This window comes from Elephantulus edwardii, unplaced genomic scaffold, assembly GCF_000299155.1.
Source record: "Elephantulus edwardii isolate Elephantulus edwardi_28Jun2011 unplaced genomic scaffold, EleEdw1.0 scaffold00214, whole genome shotgun sequence".
NCBI lineage: Eukaryota > Metazoa > Chordata > Mammalia > Macroscelidea > Macroscelididae > Elephantulus > Elephantulus edwardii.
Window position 1 is genome coordinate 3,037,140 of NW_006399964.1, and position 14,726 is coordinate 3,051,865.

The 14,726-nt window shown below is 39.4% G+C and overlaps 1 protein-coding gene across 1 annotated transcript; it reads right to left on the reverse strand.

The window, feature by feature from the left end:
- Positions 1–8,283: 8,283 nt before the first annotated feature.
- On the reverse strand, positions 8,284–9,367 carry LOC102862621 (transmembrane protein 183A-like). The gene is made up of 2 exons (XM_006897759.1): positions 8,551–9,367; positions 8,284–8,435 (listed from the first exon to the last, which is right to left on the reverse strand). Exons 1-2 carry the CDS (start codon positions 9,200–9,202, stop codon positions 8,284–8,286), a joined length of 804 nt encoding a protein of 267 aa, XP_006897821.1. The 5' UTR covers positions 9,203–9,367.
- Between the last annotated feature and the right edge of the window lie 5,359 nt (positions 9,368–14,726).

Here is a 14,726-nt window from a genome sequence, read left to right on the forward strand (position 1 = left end):
TTGGATTATTTACCTTTATCTTGTTGTGGTGCTCAAGTATTTCATAAATTCTGGATATAAGTCCCTTATCTGGTATGATATTACCGAATACTTTTTCCCAGTCAGTGGCTTCCCTTTTTACCCTCCTGGAGAAGTTTTTGGATATGCATAGGGATTTGAGTCTTAGAAGGTCCCATTCATCTATGTTATATTCTCCTGATTGTAGCTACAAATATTTATTTTGTACTGCCTTTAGTTGTGGTGCTGGAGAAGAGTACTGGATATTCCATGGGGTACCAAAAGAACAAACAGGTATGTCTCAGAAAAAGTACAGCCTTGCAGACAAGGATGGCAAAGCTTCATCTTTCATACTTTGGACTTGTTGCTAGAAGAGGCTATTCTTTGGAAAAGGACATCATGCTTGGAAAGATGGAGAGTCAGTAAAGGGAAGGAAGACCTCCTACAAGATGGATTGACATGGTGACTTTACCAATAAGCTCTAGTGTATCAGAGACGACGAGGATGGTATAGGACAGGGCAGTGTTGAGGTCAGCTGTATATAGGGTTGCTATGAATCATACTAGACTTGATGGCACCTAACAATAAAAACAATAACTCTGAGTCAGACAGTATCCTAACTCTGAGTGATTATTGTAAACAATAACTCAGAATTAAGACACTGGGCATCACAGTCTATCTACATCATGTTGAGAGCTTGGGACTTCTTAAGCACAAACAGAAGAGGCAAGGTAGAGCCACAGTTTCTGGAGGGAACCAGGCTCCTCTGTTCTGCCATTCAGGTCCTTTGACCTTGAATACTGCTGTCTAACTATATCATGTGGAGAGCTTGGGGCTTCTTAAGTGCAAACAGAAGGGGCAGAGTAGACCTGTGGTTTCTGGAGGGCAACTGTCATCTCACTTTGAAGGGTGTTCCCCAAGAGAGGAACACCAATATACAGTTCATTCAGAAAACATTATGATACCCTGGGACATTGTATAGTTTAAAACAGCCTAACATCTACAAAGAAAAGACTCACATAATGTCAAGAAAGCAGCAGTCAGTCTGCCTCAGTCATCATGAGAAAAAAAAAAAAATAAAACTTCTCCTAACAAAGCAGACACAATAAATACTCTAGATAGACAGAACCAGAAGAAATATAGTTATTTGAACAACTACAGAAGAATGCAAATGATGGAAGAAACAATAGAAGCCAATAAGAGAGCAAATACGCTAGAGACAGACAACCAGAAGAAATATATTGACGAGAAGCAACTTGAACAGCTACAGAAGAAAACGCAAAAGATGGAAGAAAGAATTGGAAGTATAGATAAAGAGGTACAAGAACTTAAAGATTCTAGTGCAACAATGAATGAATGGAAACCCAAAATCTCTGTAAATGTTTATGAAAATTAATAAAATATAATTATAGAAAAAAAATTCATCACAAGAGGGTAGAGCCAACACAGTACTGGAAATAACAGAAAGGCATGAAAATGCAATCCAGAATATTAAGACCAAAATGGTAGAACTTTCCAATATGCTGGTGGGACAAAAAAGTAGAACTGAAGAGATGAAACAGAGAATCAATGAGCTGAAAGACAAGAGCCTCACTAGAAACATACTAGAAGAAAAATGAGAGGTGAGACATAAAGAAAACATCAAAATAATGCAGAATGATATCAAAAGAAGAGTATACATAGATTGGAATTCTAAAACACAAGAGTGACAAGGGAGTCATTGAGAAAATTGTGGAAATAATACTAGAAGAAAACTTCCCAGATATGAAGAATGTGGAAATCCACATTCAAGAAGCACAGTGAACACCAAATAAATGAGACCCCAAAAAGAAAAACAGCAAGATACATGATAGTCAAGTTCTCCAAATTAAAAGATAAGGAAAGAATACTAAAATCAGCATAAGAAAAACAAAGAGTCATTTAAAAAGAGGAAACATATTAAGTTCCGATTTCTCAGCATAAATGATGCAAGCTAGGAGACAATGGAAGGCATACACAGAAGGTTGAAAGAAAACAATTACCAGTCACTGATCCTGTACCCAGCAAAGCTCTCCATCAAATATGAAGGAGAAATTAAGATCCTTTGCAGAGAAGAAGGAACTTACGGAATTTGTGAAAACAAGAAGAAAACTACAGGAAATTTTATGTGAAGTCTTCCACATGGAGATGCCAAAAAAAAAATGTATGGACCATGGTAACCAGAAATAACAGAGAAAAAAACCCAGAAACGCACAGTAAAAAGACTGATAAAACTTGGCATGAAAATATTCACACTTAATATGAATGGACTGAAAACACCAATAAGAGAAAAAGAGTTGTAGAATGGATAAAAAAACCAAAGCCCATCAATCTGTTTCCTCCAAGAGTCACATATAAGAAATAGAAAGACAGATTCAAAATCAAAGGCTGGGAAAAAATTTATCAAGCAAATTGCAACCACAAAAAAGCGGGAGCTACCTATCAAATAGGAAATGACAACTTCTTCAACAAATGATGCTGGCAAACTGGACTGCTAACTACAGAAAGCTGAAACAGGATCCACATCTCACACTATAAACAAAAACCAACTCAAGATGAGACCTGGGAATAAAGCCTCAAACCATAAAGCTGGTTTTTCAAGAGTGTCAAACTGGGATGAAACTTAGTCTACAGTATAAAGGGATTCCCAAATACAGAAAGAAATGCACAATCTGAAGAGGAAAAAATTGACGAATAAGACCTTCTAAAAATTAAATCCATGTGTGCATAAAAATCTTTTCCCAACATGGTGAAAAGAAAACCTACTGACTAGGGAAAAACATTTGACAACACCATCTCAGACAAGAGTTTCATAATGAAAGTTTACAGAATCCTACAGGGCCTTCAGAAGAAAAAGACTGATAACCAAATTACAAAATGGGCAAAAGACATGAAAAGACTGTTCACATAGGAAGACATTAGGATGACCAACAGACACATGAAGAAATGCTTAAAATCACTGGAGAGATGCAAATCAAAACCGCAAAGAGATCACCCCAGTAGCAGTCGAAAGTTTAGCAGGGCAGCAAGTAACAAATGTTGGCGAGGATGTGGCAAAATAGGAGCTCTTTGTTGTTGTTGTTGTGTCCCATCGAATCAGATCTGACTGACAAAGGAGGATATTGCTTTCCTCCAGAGGAGCATCAGGTGAACTCGAACCATGCACCTTCAGGATTTCGGCACAGCTTTTTGCCAGTACATCACTAGACCTTCCGAGATAGGAACTCTTATACATAGCTGTTGGGATTATAAAGTGATAGAACCATTCTGGAAGGGTGTTTGGCATTTCCTCAAAAAGCTGAACATAGAGATTCCATATGTCCCAGTTATTCCACTGCTTGAATTATATCCTGAGAAAAAGAGAACTGAGGCACAAACAGTAACTTGTACACCAATGCTCATAGCAGTGTTATTCACCACAGCAAGAACATGGAAACAGCCCAAATGCTCAACCATAATGGAATGATTAAGAAATTATGGTACATTCACACAATGGAATACTATGTAGCATGCAGGAGGAATGGCTTTGTAAATTACTGCCCAAGACTGGAGAGCATTATGCTGAGAGAACTCAGTCTCATAAAGACAAATACTGTATAAGACCATTATTATAGAGCAAGTATGAGGATACAAGGAGGGGAGGGGGGCTTCATCATAGGATCACACAATCTGATGTGTGGAGGGAGGGATAGGTTATAAGGAAATGGGAAAGATCCAGTATGGGAAAAAACCCCAATGTATACAAACGTTATGAACTTGATACGTAAACCAAGTATAAAAGGGGGGGGGAAGCAGCCATGCCAATAATAACCTCTGATAAAATAGACTTCAGAATGAAAACCACCATAGAACATAAGAAAGGGTATTACATACTGATAAAAGGTACAATAGATAAAAAAAGACATAACCTTGGTTAGCATTTATGCATCAAATGATAGACCTGCAAAATACTTAAAACAATGGTTAACAGAATTGAAGAAAGAAATAGCACAATAGTGGTAGGAGACTTCAACACACCACTATCACCAAAGAATAAGTCAACTCAAAATAGACTTAACAAAGATGCAGAAGATCTAAACTATATAATCAGCCAATTAGACCTTGTGGATGTATTCAGGGTACAGCACCTAACTAAAACTCAATTCAGTGTCTTCTCAAGTGCACACGGTACATTCTTCAGAATCGATCATATATTAGGACAAAAAGCAAGCCTCAATAAATTAAAAAATATTCAAATAATAAAAGTATCTTCTCAGACCACAATGCCATAAAACTAGAAATTAACCATAGGAGGCTAAAGTTAACAAAGCCACCCATGTGGAAGCTAAATAACTCTCTGCTAGAACATGATTGGATTATAAAAGAAATAAAGAATGAAATTTAAAAGTTTCTGGAAACAAATGAAAATGAAAATACAACATACCAAAATTTCTGGGATGCAGCTAAAGCAGTCCTCAGCAGTTCATAGCAATAGGCACACACATAAAAAAAGGAAGAAGGGGGAAGGAAGAAGAAAAATCAATGATCTCACTCAATGCCTTCATCAAATAGAAAAAGAACAACCATCTATCCTGCAGTCGCTAGAATAAAGGAAATTATAAGGACAAGAGCTGAAATCTAGATTTTTTAAAATGTATCAGATTTTTTAAATGTATCTGATATTATCAACTTAATTCCATCTGATTCTGCTGCAATGTCACTTCTTAATTTGAGTTATCTGTGTCTTCTCTTTTTTCCCCTTTTGGTAAGCTTACCAGTAGTTCGTTAATTTTATTGACACTCTTGAAAAACCAGCTTCTGGCCTTATTGATGTTTTCAATTGTTTTTCTGTTTTATATCTCATAGATTTCAGCTCTTGTCCATAGAGATTGTGAGGGTGATTCAGGACAAGGTAAATCTCAGATCTGTTGTTCATAAGATCACTAAGGGTTGTAGTCAACTCAAGGACACCCAACAACAAACTTAAGTATTAAGAGGTAAGTAATATTATGTTTTTTACTGTACATTCTAATTATTCTTTATTGGCATATGAGAATGCAATTAACTCTACTTTATATCCTTTTATCCTTCAAGATTTTTATAATTGTATTTGTTGCAGAATTTTGTTGTTATTTTTTACGATTTTACATGTAGAGAATCATGTCATTTGCAAACCATGGCAGTTTTATTTTTCCTTTCTTTTCAGCATTATTTTTGTTTTATGGTCTTGTCTTATTGCAGTAACTATAATTCCTTCATTTGTGAGTTTGGTAGGTTCTGTCTTTCAAAAAATTGGCTTATTTCACCTAGGTTGTCAAATCTGTTGGCATAAAGTTGTTCATAACATTCCATTATTGTCCTTTTAATTTCTATGAAACCAGTAGTGATTGTCCTACTTTTGTTTTTGTTATTGGTGATTTATGTTTATTTGGTTGGGTTTTTTTAATGTCTTATAAATTTTGTTAGTATTTTCAAAGAGCCAACGTTTGGTTTTGATTGGGAATTTCTGTTCCTTTATTTTTTATGAGAAGCAGATAAAATAATATTTTGGACATTTTGCCTTTAAGTGAGATGTCAAGAAGTCAATGAAAAACATAAGACTCAAGTTCCCAAAACATAAATTTTGGAGTTACCAGCATTGTTGGACTATTCTAACTACTGCTATGCACCTGAAAGTTGGACAGTGAATAAGAATGACAGGTGAAGAATTGATGTCTGAGTTGTGGGGGTTGGTAAAAAGTATTGAATATCCCATAAACTGCCAAAAGAACAAACAAATATGCCTTGGAGAAAGTGTAACCAGGGTGTTCTTTAGAAGCAAAGTTGATGAAAATTTATTTCACATCATTTGGGGTATGTGATTAGGAGGGGCCAGTCCTTGGAAAGAGACATCCTGCTTAGAAAGGTGGAGGGTCAGCAAAAGAGAAGACTCTCAACAAGGTGGATTGAGACAGGGACTGTGGCAATGGACTCGAGTCTATCAGGGATAGTGAGAATGTCACAGGATAGGGCAAGCTTCAGATCTGTTGTTCAAAGTGTCACAATGAGTCATAGTCAACTCTATTGTCCCTAACAACAGCAACATGATGAATAACTAATAACCTTAAAATTGATGAAGCTGAAAATAATAATTTTATTACGATCATGGATGTTGTGGGTCATAAATTCAGAGATACTATATGGTGAGTGAGCACTTATCAATTCTCTACAATGACTGTGACTTCAGCTAGGAAGAGTTGGGGTGGGGTGGGGGATAATATAGAGGCATCTTCTATCATATATCTCGTGGTTGATGCTACCTGGAGCTCCTGGCTGGGTGCTTCATATTTTCTCTATGTGGCTTTGGCATGGTAGCCTTGAGGCAGTCAAACTTATGACGGTAGCTGGATTTCTCACATGGCAGCACAGGATTTTAGTGATAGTATTCTGGTGGACAAGGAAGAGTTGTATTTAGCCCATGTCAGAACTAAAGCAATTACTTCTGTGGCATGTATTTAGTTACTTACTAAGGTTGGTCTAGATTCAAGGCAAGAGGATATAGATCCATGTTCTTAATGAGAGGTGTGTCAAAGAATTTCTTTTTTTTAATTTATTTTAATAAAAGTGTACAGAGACTTTGGATTTCCAGTCATTCATTGTTGCACTTTTCTCCCTGTCCAACCCTCCCCCCAATTCACTTTTCTCTTTGAAAAATAAAAGAAACAATTCTGTCATTGTTATTCAATCCCTCCCCCCAGCCCCAGTCCACTCCACTATACTACCTTTGGGGTTTTTTTTTTTAATCACCAAATAGGATTTAAAGTCTTAAGACTCGTTTATGTCACCTACTCTAATGAGGTAACCCAAAAGGCACGTGGTTCAAATCCACCAGAAGTTCCATGGGAGAAAGGTGGGGAATCTCCTCCCATGTGATTTACTGCCTACAAATACTTGGGGGAGGGTCAGTTAGGAGTAGATTCAGACTCAATAGTACACAACAACAGTTACACTAGTGAGGTATAGTGAGCTCTGGTGTCTTAATGCTAAGGGATTGTGCTGCCAAAGCAAAGGTACACGGTTCAAATCCACCAACTGCTCATTGGGAGAAAGATTGGCAATTTCTTCCTGTGTAGTTTCCTGCCTCTAAAAACCCATTGGTGAGTCAGCTAGGGTCACTTCCTACTCAATGCTACACAAATTGCTAGTGGGAGTATTGACAGAAAGAAATTCCATCTCTCTAAACATGCCAGTGTTTGGAGAATGGGGAGATAAGAAGGAGCCAGCAAAGAAGATTGAGGAATGATTAGCAAGACAGAAAAACCAAGGAAGTAAAGAAATCACAGGTTCATCATTTTTAGTGCTGCGTAGTATTTTACTGTGTGAATGTACTATAGTTTTTCTGTCCATTCACTTATTGATGGGTACTTAGGTTGCTTCCATCTCTTTGCTATTGTAAATAATGCATCAATAAACATGGGTGGGAATACATTTGTTTGAATGGTGGCAGAGCACTGAAAACATTATACGACATAGGGGAGCCTGGAGGACATTATGCTGAGTGAAGTATCTCAGTCACAAAAGGACAAATACTGCATAACACTGCTGTTAGAAAATAGGAGAGATATGGGATAGACTAAAGAGAGAATGGTGAAAGAGTGGATAGATAACAAACACTACATTAGAGGGGAAGAACTGTCCAAAAGAAATGTACGATTAGGCATTATATGTATGACAACACTGTGGAACAAGGGCAGTATTGTGGAGTGGACTGAGAGGCGGTAAAGGGAGAGAAAATGTGCAACAATGGAAAAAAATACGAATTTTTTTTTTAAGATTCTGACAATTCTATCACCTACTTTATTTCTGGAGAAGGATGTAGGGAGACTCACTTGGGTCTGAAGGGCTGCTAAATTGGAAGCAAAAATAGCAACAACTTTAGGCCTCTGAGGTTCCTCTGATGCATGCTGAAACTTCCTTGTTTAGAGAGGCAAGAATTTAATTTTTACCTAGAGCAAGACCATCCATTTCCATTTAGATAGAAACAAGAATGACAAACTCAGTAGCACCAAATGAGGTTTTAACATAAAAGCAGGACCAGGTTTCTCCTTTTAAATGCAAGTTTTACATGAAAATATGTTTTTAAAGTCCATTTTCTTCTTGATTCAATCCCTCTCCTTCCCCTAACAGAGCCCCTGGAACCTGAAGAGCATGTGCATTACTAATCAGATGCACCATCAGCTGCCAACCTGGAATCTGATTACTAATGGACTGGCCTCGCTCAGGGCAGCCCCTAGGGATAGGAAGCAGTAACTATGCTCTCAGGGAGAATGGATAGAGCCGAACACTGTGCACAGGGTCCAGGATGACTTGTACGCCCTGTTCGCTGAGAAGTTTCCGACCACCGTGGATAGGAGAATCCTGGAACACTAGTCTCACTCGATGGTGTCGCATGTCCGTGGATAGAACACTGTGCACAGGGTCCAGGATGACTTGTACGCCCTGTTCGCTGAGACGTTTCCGACCACCGTGGATAGGAGAATCCTGGAACACTAGTCTCACTCGATGGTGTCGCATGTCCGTGGATAGAAAGCAGCGTAAATATCATTCCCATGACTATTGGAATAAAGATGAAATTGAGGGTGGTGACCTGCAGGAGGCAGCAGTCCTGGTCTGGGTTGGTATGAACCTCTTCATACTGAATGGGAGGCTGCAATCCTCCCATACACTTGTTCTTTAACCTAGGGGGCTGTTTTTTGAACTTGAATTCCCACATTGGTTCCTTTCTATTCCCAACAATCTTTCGGCACCAGAGAAGTAAGCATTTGGAATTCTTTAGTGTGTTGGGAGTGCTTTCTGGAATGGCTGGATTCTTGGAGATTCGAGCAGCAAATGGCTCATACTTATGATACAGAGATCGGATCACACATGCCCGGAGACGCAGCTTCTCCATTGATTCTGGTCGCAGGCACAAGGGCAAAGAGGCATCCAGCGTGTAGTGCCTTCGATACAATCTGGTCCAAAAGGCAGCAGTGCAAGTGACAGTCCAGGAATTCTTACAGATCAGGGAAAAATTCACAATGTCCTCAGGACGGATGTAGGAAGCCAGCAAGAGCCAAATATCCATGGGATACTCTTCTCCTCCCGCCGTGTCTACATCTTCTCTGTGCCTCTTGCTTTTCTTTTTTCTGCTAACAGTTCTCTCATAAATACTCTCCTCCTGGGCATCCATTTCATCACTGCTGTCAATGATGTCACAGGGCTCACCGGCTCCAGAAAGAGCTTCCTCTGCAGGAACCTGAGAGGTTTCCAAGCCACAAAGAGATTTTACTTCCTTCTGAACAGCGTTGGCGACGGCTTTCTTGACCCATCCAAACTTCACGGCGGCCGGATCCGAGTTGGCAACCTAGGTAGAACTTTCAAGTATTCGGTGACTGGGGTAACCGGGATGGGTGTGTCGGAGGCAGTGCGATTGGCACAGGATAGAGCAGGGTTTAGGGCTGTTGTGCTTTGGGTCGCTATGAGTCGCAAACGACTCGACGACACATAACAACAACATGTTAACTTAGATAAGGGTGGCTTGTTTACTATTGTAAAACATTTTTAATATTTTAAAATAGGCAAAAGAAAAAATTCTTTTTAAAAGTACAAAAAATAAATTGTGAAAAGAGGTGAAAATTTTTACTATGATAAAGCCTTGTTGTTAGGTACTGTCAAATTGACTATGACTCATAATGACCATATGAACAATGGATCTGAACTCTGCCCTATCCTGTGGCATCCTCATCATATCTGATATACTCAAGCTCATTGCTGTGGTCACCGTGTCAATCCATTTTGTTGAGGCATGATGTCCTGTTCCAAGGAAAAGCTGCTTCTAGCAATGTGCCCAAAACATGAGATATGAATCTTCACTACCATTGTCTCAAAGTAGCATTCCGGCTGCACTTTCTGAAAGACATATTTGCTCATTTGACAGACCATGGGATATTCAGTACTCTTTCCCCAACACCACAACTCAATGGCATTGATTCTTCTTTAGTCCTTATTCATTGTCCAATTTCTTTTTTCCCCTTCCCCCCCCCAACCCTAACCCTAACACTGATGCAGAATGATGTGCAAAGTGGATGAATGTTCCTACAAATATAATAGCACTAGTCTCATTTAACAGTGGTTAAGTGTTGTCGAGTTGACTATGACTCAGAGTAAGCTTTGCACAAAAGACCTGAACTCTGTTCTACACCTAACATAATTTCTGTACATTTATGAGAGTTTGTAGAATTTCTAGGGGCATCTAGTTTAGGAATTGGATACCAGTCCTTCTTCCCCAAAATGAATCAATCTGAAGCTCATCTAACCATTTTACATAATGGGTAACCTTTATGGTATTTGACATGGCTATGGAACAGTGTTCAGCATCACAGCAACTGCAAGTTGTTCAGTAAAGCAAATAGACAAATGATTGCTGTGTCTTTTAAAGAATATTATCTAAAATTAATAAATTTGGCCTGAGGGCCTATGGCCCTTGGGCCCTTCAGGATTTTAAAGCCATGCCCTCAAGCAGGCCTCCACACTTACCCTTAGTCTAAGCCTCAAGGGCCACCCACTTTTGAAACATGGGAGAATACCTTCATGAAAATTGAGACAGGAATGCATAAACATACTCCAGCTACCGGATGATCTGCACCCAAGTACTTTACCTGCAGTGTGTTAGGAGGGCTGGTAGTGCTGTTGCATGGTACATGCGCTACTAAATCTAATACCTTCCTTGCAAAGAGGACTGACTGTTACATCAAATACCATAATAGTTTCCCATTGTGGACAGTGTTTGGTGGAGCTCCTAGTTGTAAATCAGGGATAGAAGCAGGAGTGGCACCCACTTTCTAAAAATCACATGCCTCTGAAAACATTATGAATTTGGAGAAATAACAATAGCTATGGAAAGGCATTAGGGCTTATAAGTCTACCTCAACTCAATGGCAACCAACAGCAACAACAACAACGTCAAATATCAGCAACCAAGTATATTAACCGTTTGACCCACAGAAGGGCTAAAAGCTGGGAGCTCCAGTAGCCTAGTGGTAAAGAGTTATGCTGCCAACCCAAGTCAAGCCTTTTAAATTACCTGGACATTAAGATGGCCTGTCATGTCTTGAGAAGGGACACATATGAAATGCTCAGGGCTCTTATGACTTTCTTTTCATCCCAGGTGGGTGTCAGCAGAGGAGACTTGCCAGATGAATTGGGGGTCTCTGGCCCAGAGTCCACAGCATTTGAGCATGCCAGAATATTAAAATACTGAAATGTTGGGCCACACCTGCAGGCCGAGGGCTAATGTGTTGTGAATCTCGGTTCAAACAGGACCTTAGGATGGCTTCTCTATTTATTCTACTGAAATAACATAGAGTTGCTGTGAAGATAGACAACTGGGCCATAGGTGTGTCAAACACCATAATTGGCTACCCATCATGGGCAGTGTTTTTTGGCGCTCCAAGACTGATTCAGGTTTGGAAGCAGGACTGGCATCTATTTCCTAAACTACATGCCTATGTAAAGTCTAAAAACTTGGAGAACTGATGATAGTTTTAGAAAGGCTTCAGGCCTTTGTTCATCTTCTGTTTATATATGTATCCTTCCCTCATGTGTACTCAGTTTATACGATGGACAAATAATTAAAGAAGTTTTACTCTATGAAGAAACATAAGGCAGAGTAGTAGGAGATTGAAAAAGCAGCGGAATGTTCCAAGATGGGTGGTTTTCGGTGATGAGAGCCAATAAGAATGCATGATTATGGAGGAATTTGGAATGAAGGAGCTCACGGAGTTTGAACCATTCTGGTTCTTAAATTCAGTAGGAACCTCAGGCCTGTGGCCCTCAGACCTGTTCTTAATTGTTTTTGGTCAAACATTCTTCTGGGTCATATAGCCCTGGTCTGTCTACTTGCTATACAGAGGTAACTTGTTGCTGTGATGCTGAACACTGTGACACTGATATGTCAAATGTGATAATGGTTACCCATGATGGACAGTGTTTGGTGGAGCTTCTCAATTCAAATAAGCTTGACAGAAGGAGTGGTAGCCACTTCCGAAGTAGCTTGCCTCTGGAAACCCTATGAACATGGAGAAACGATGAAAGTTATACTAGTATTCAGGTCTTTTGTTCATGAATCGCCTACAACTCGATGACACTTAACACTACCCCCCCTAACACTAAAGCTAAAGCTAAACCTAACCCTAACCCTAACCTTAACCCTAACCCAACACTAACCCTAACCTTATCACTAACTTTAACACTAACCCTAACCTTAAAATAACCCTAACACTCTAACCCTAAAACTAACCCTAAGCCTAACCCTAACCTTAACCTTAATCTTCTAACCCTAACTGAAAAACTAACCTTAACCTTACCCTAACCAAACCCTAACCCAAGCCCTAATCTAATCCTAACCCTACCCTAACCCTAACCCTCTAACTCTAAACCTAAACCTAACCATAACCCAAACTCTAACCCTAACCTCTAACTCTAACCCTAACCCTAATCCTCTAACTCTAAAACTAAACATAACCATAACCATAACCATAACCATAACCATAACCCAAACCCTAACTCTAACCCAAACCCTAACCCTAACTCTAACCCTAACCCCCTAACTCTAAACCTAAGCCTAACCATAACCATAACCATAACCCAAACCCTAACCCTAACCCTCTAACCCAAACCCCTAACCGTAACCATTGTATAATCTCTTAAAAATACTTTGCTTGTTCAGACATGACATTTCTTTTATTGTTTATTTATTGTTTGGGTAAAACTGAGCTATATTAATGATATGTTTATAGATTCTTGACTTATTAGTTCTTCTATGCATTCCTCACCATTGTTTTCTCAGTTTCTTAAGGGACATCTCTTACAGGTTCAGTGTCAGCTGCAAATAAAGGACGGTTAAAGATGAAGGCATTCTCTCTGGTTTGCAGAGACACCCTCCTCACTGGCCCTGGTTTTAGATTCCTTCAGCAAAGGATAGTAGCCACTTCCTGTTGATATCAGACTCTGAGGACCTCACTGCCCTTATGATTCCACAGCTTCTATGATTTCCCAGGATTGGAGTTCATCTGATTTAAAATCTTAGGCAGTTTCTGGTTTTGTAACTGAACTTTGATATAGAAACATGTTTTGCTCTTGTGCCTCAATATAAATTTCTGATTCTTAGAGACCTAAGTATGAAGTGAAGGAAGAAATAAGAGGGAGAAGAACTGGTTTTATTTGAATCCTGCAGCTCTTTCAGAACTTACTTGAATAGTAATTAAGACCATGGGTCCTGGCATCAGACAGGTTTGGGATTGGCTCTTAACTCCTCTATCACTTACCAGTTATGTCATCTTTACAAGTTACACTATTGTATACTGTCAAGTTGGATCCAAACCATAGCTGAACCTCTTGGAAGGTTTTCAGAGGTAATTAATCGCATGGAAGGAGATTGCCCATCCTCTCACGGAGCAGCTGGTGGTTCTAAATCCTGCTTGAACTTCTGGAAGTCCCTTATCTATGTACTGTTCCAGCCATTTGTGAATGATCTTCAGCATTATTTTGCTTGCATGTGATATCTATCATATTGTTCTATAATTTTCACCTTCAGTTGGATCACCTTTCTTGGGAATGGGAACAAATATGTATCTTTTCCAATCTATTGGCCAGATAGCCAACCTCCAAATTTCCTGGCATAGACTGGTGAGAGCATCCTTGGCTGCATCTGTTAATTGAAACAAGTCAATTGGTATCACATCAATTCCTAGGTCCTTATTTTTTTGCCAATGCCTTCAATGCAGCTTTTACTTCCTTCTTCATTACCATTGGCTCCTGATCATATGGTACTTCCTGAAATTTTTCAGTGTCAATTTAATCTGGTTCAATAACTCTGTGTATTCCCTCCATCATCTTTTTGATACTTTCTGAGTCATTCAATATATTTTCCATAGCATCTTTCAATATTGTGACATGAAGCTTAAATTTGTTTTGCAGTTCTCTCAGCTTGAGAAATTCAGAGTGAGTTCTTCCCTTTTTATTCTCCAATTCCAGCTCTCTGCACATTCCATTATAATACTTTGCTTTGTCCTCCTGAGCTGCCCTTCGAAATCATCTGTTCAGCTCTTTCACTTCAACCTGTTTTCCTTTAGATTTAGCCTCTCAACAGTCCAAACCTATTCAATCTTTATGCTGAGAAAATTATCTGAGAAGCTAGACTCTATAAGAAGGATTGTGGCCCTCCAAGGAGCTGCCCGGTTTAACCCTTTCCAGGATGAATCTGTTTGTTTTCCTAGCAGTCCATGGTACTCTCAGTTCTCTTCTCCAGCACCACAGCTCAGGGGCGTCAATTCTCCTTCTGTTCTCCGTAGTCAATGTCCAACTCTCTGATGCATAACAAGTGATAGCAAAGACCATGGGCTGTACCAGATGCACCTTGATCTCCAGAGAGACACCATTGTTCTTGGGTACTTTGAAGAGGTCCCTAATAGCATACTTTCCCATTGCAGTATGTCTTTTAAAGTCCTGGCTACTGGTGCCAAGAGTGTTGACTGTGGATCCAAGCAAACTAAAGCTGTGAACAATCTCAATCTCTTCACCATCCATTCTGGTGCTGCCAATTGGTCCAGTGGAAAGAATCTTTGTCTTCTTGACACTGAGCCTCAATCCATATTGGAGGCTGCAGTCCTTGACCTTCTGCAGCAAGCGCTTCAGGTCCTCCTCAGTTTCAGCAA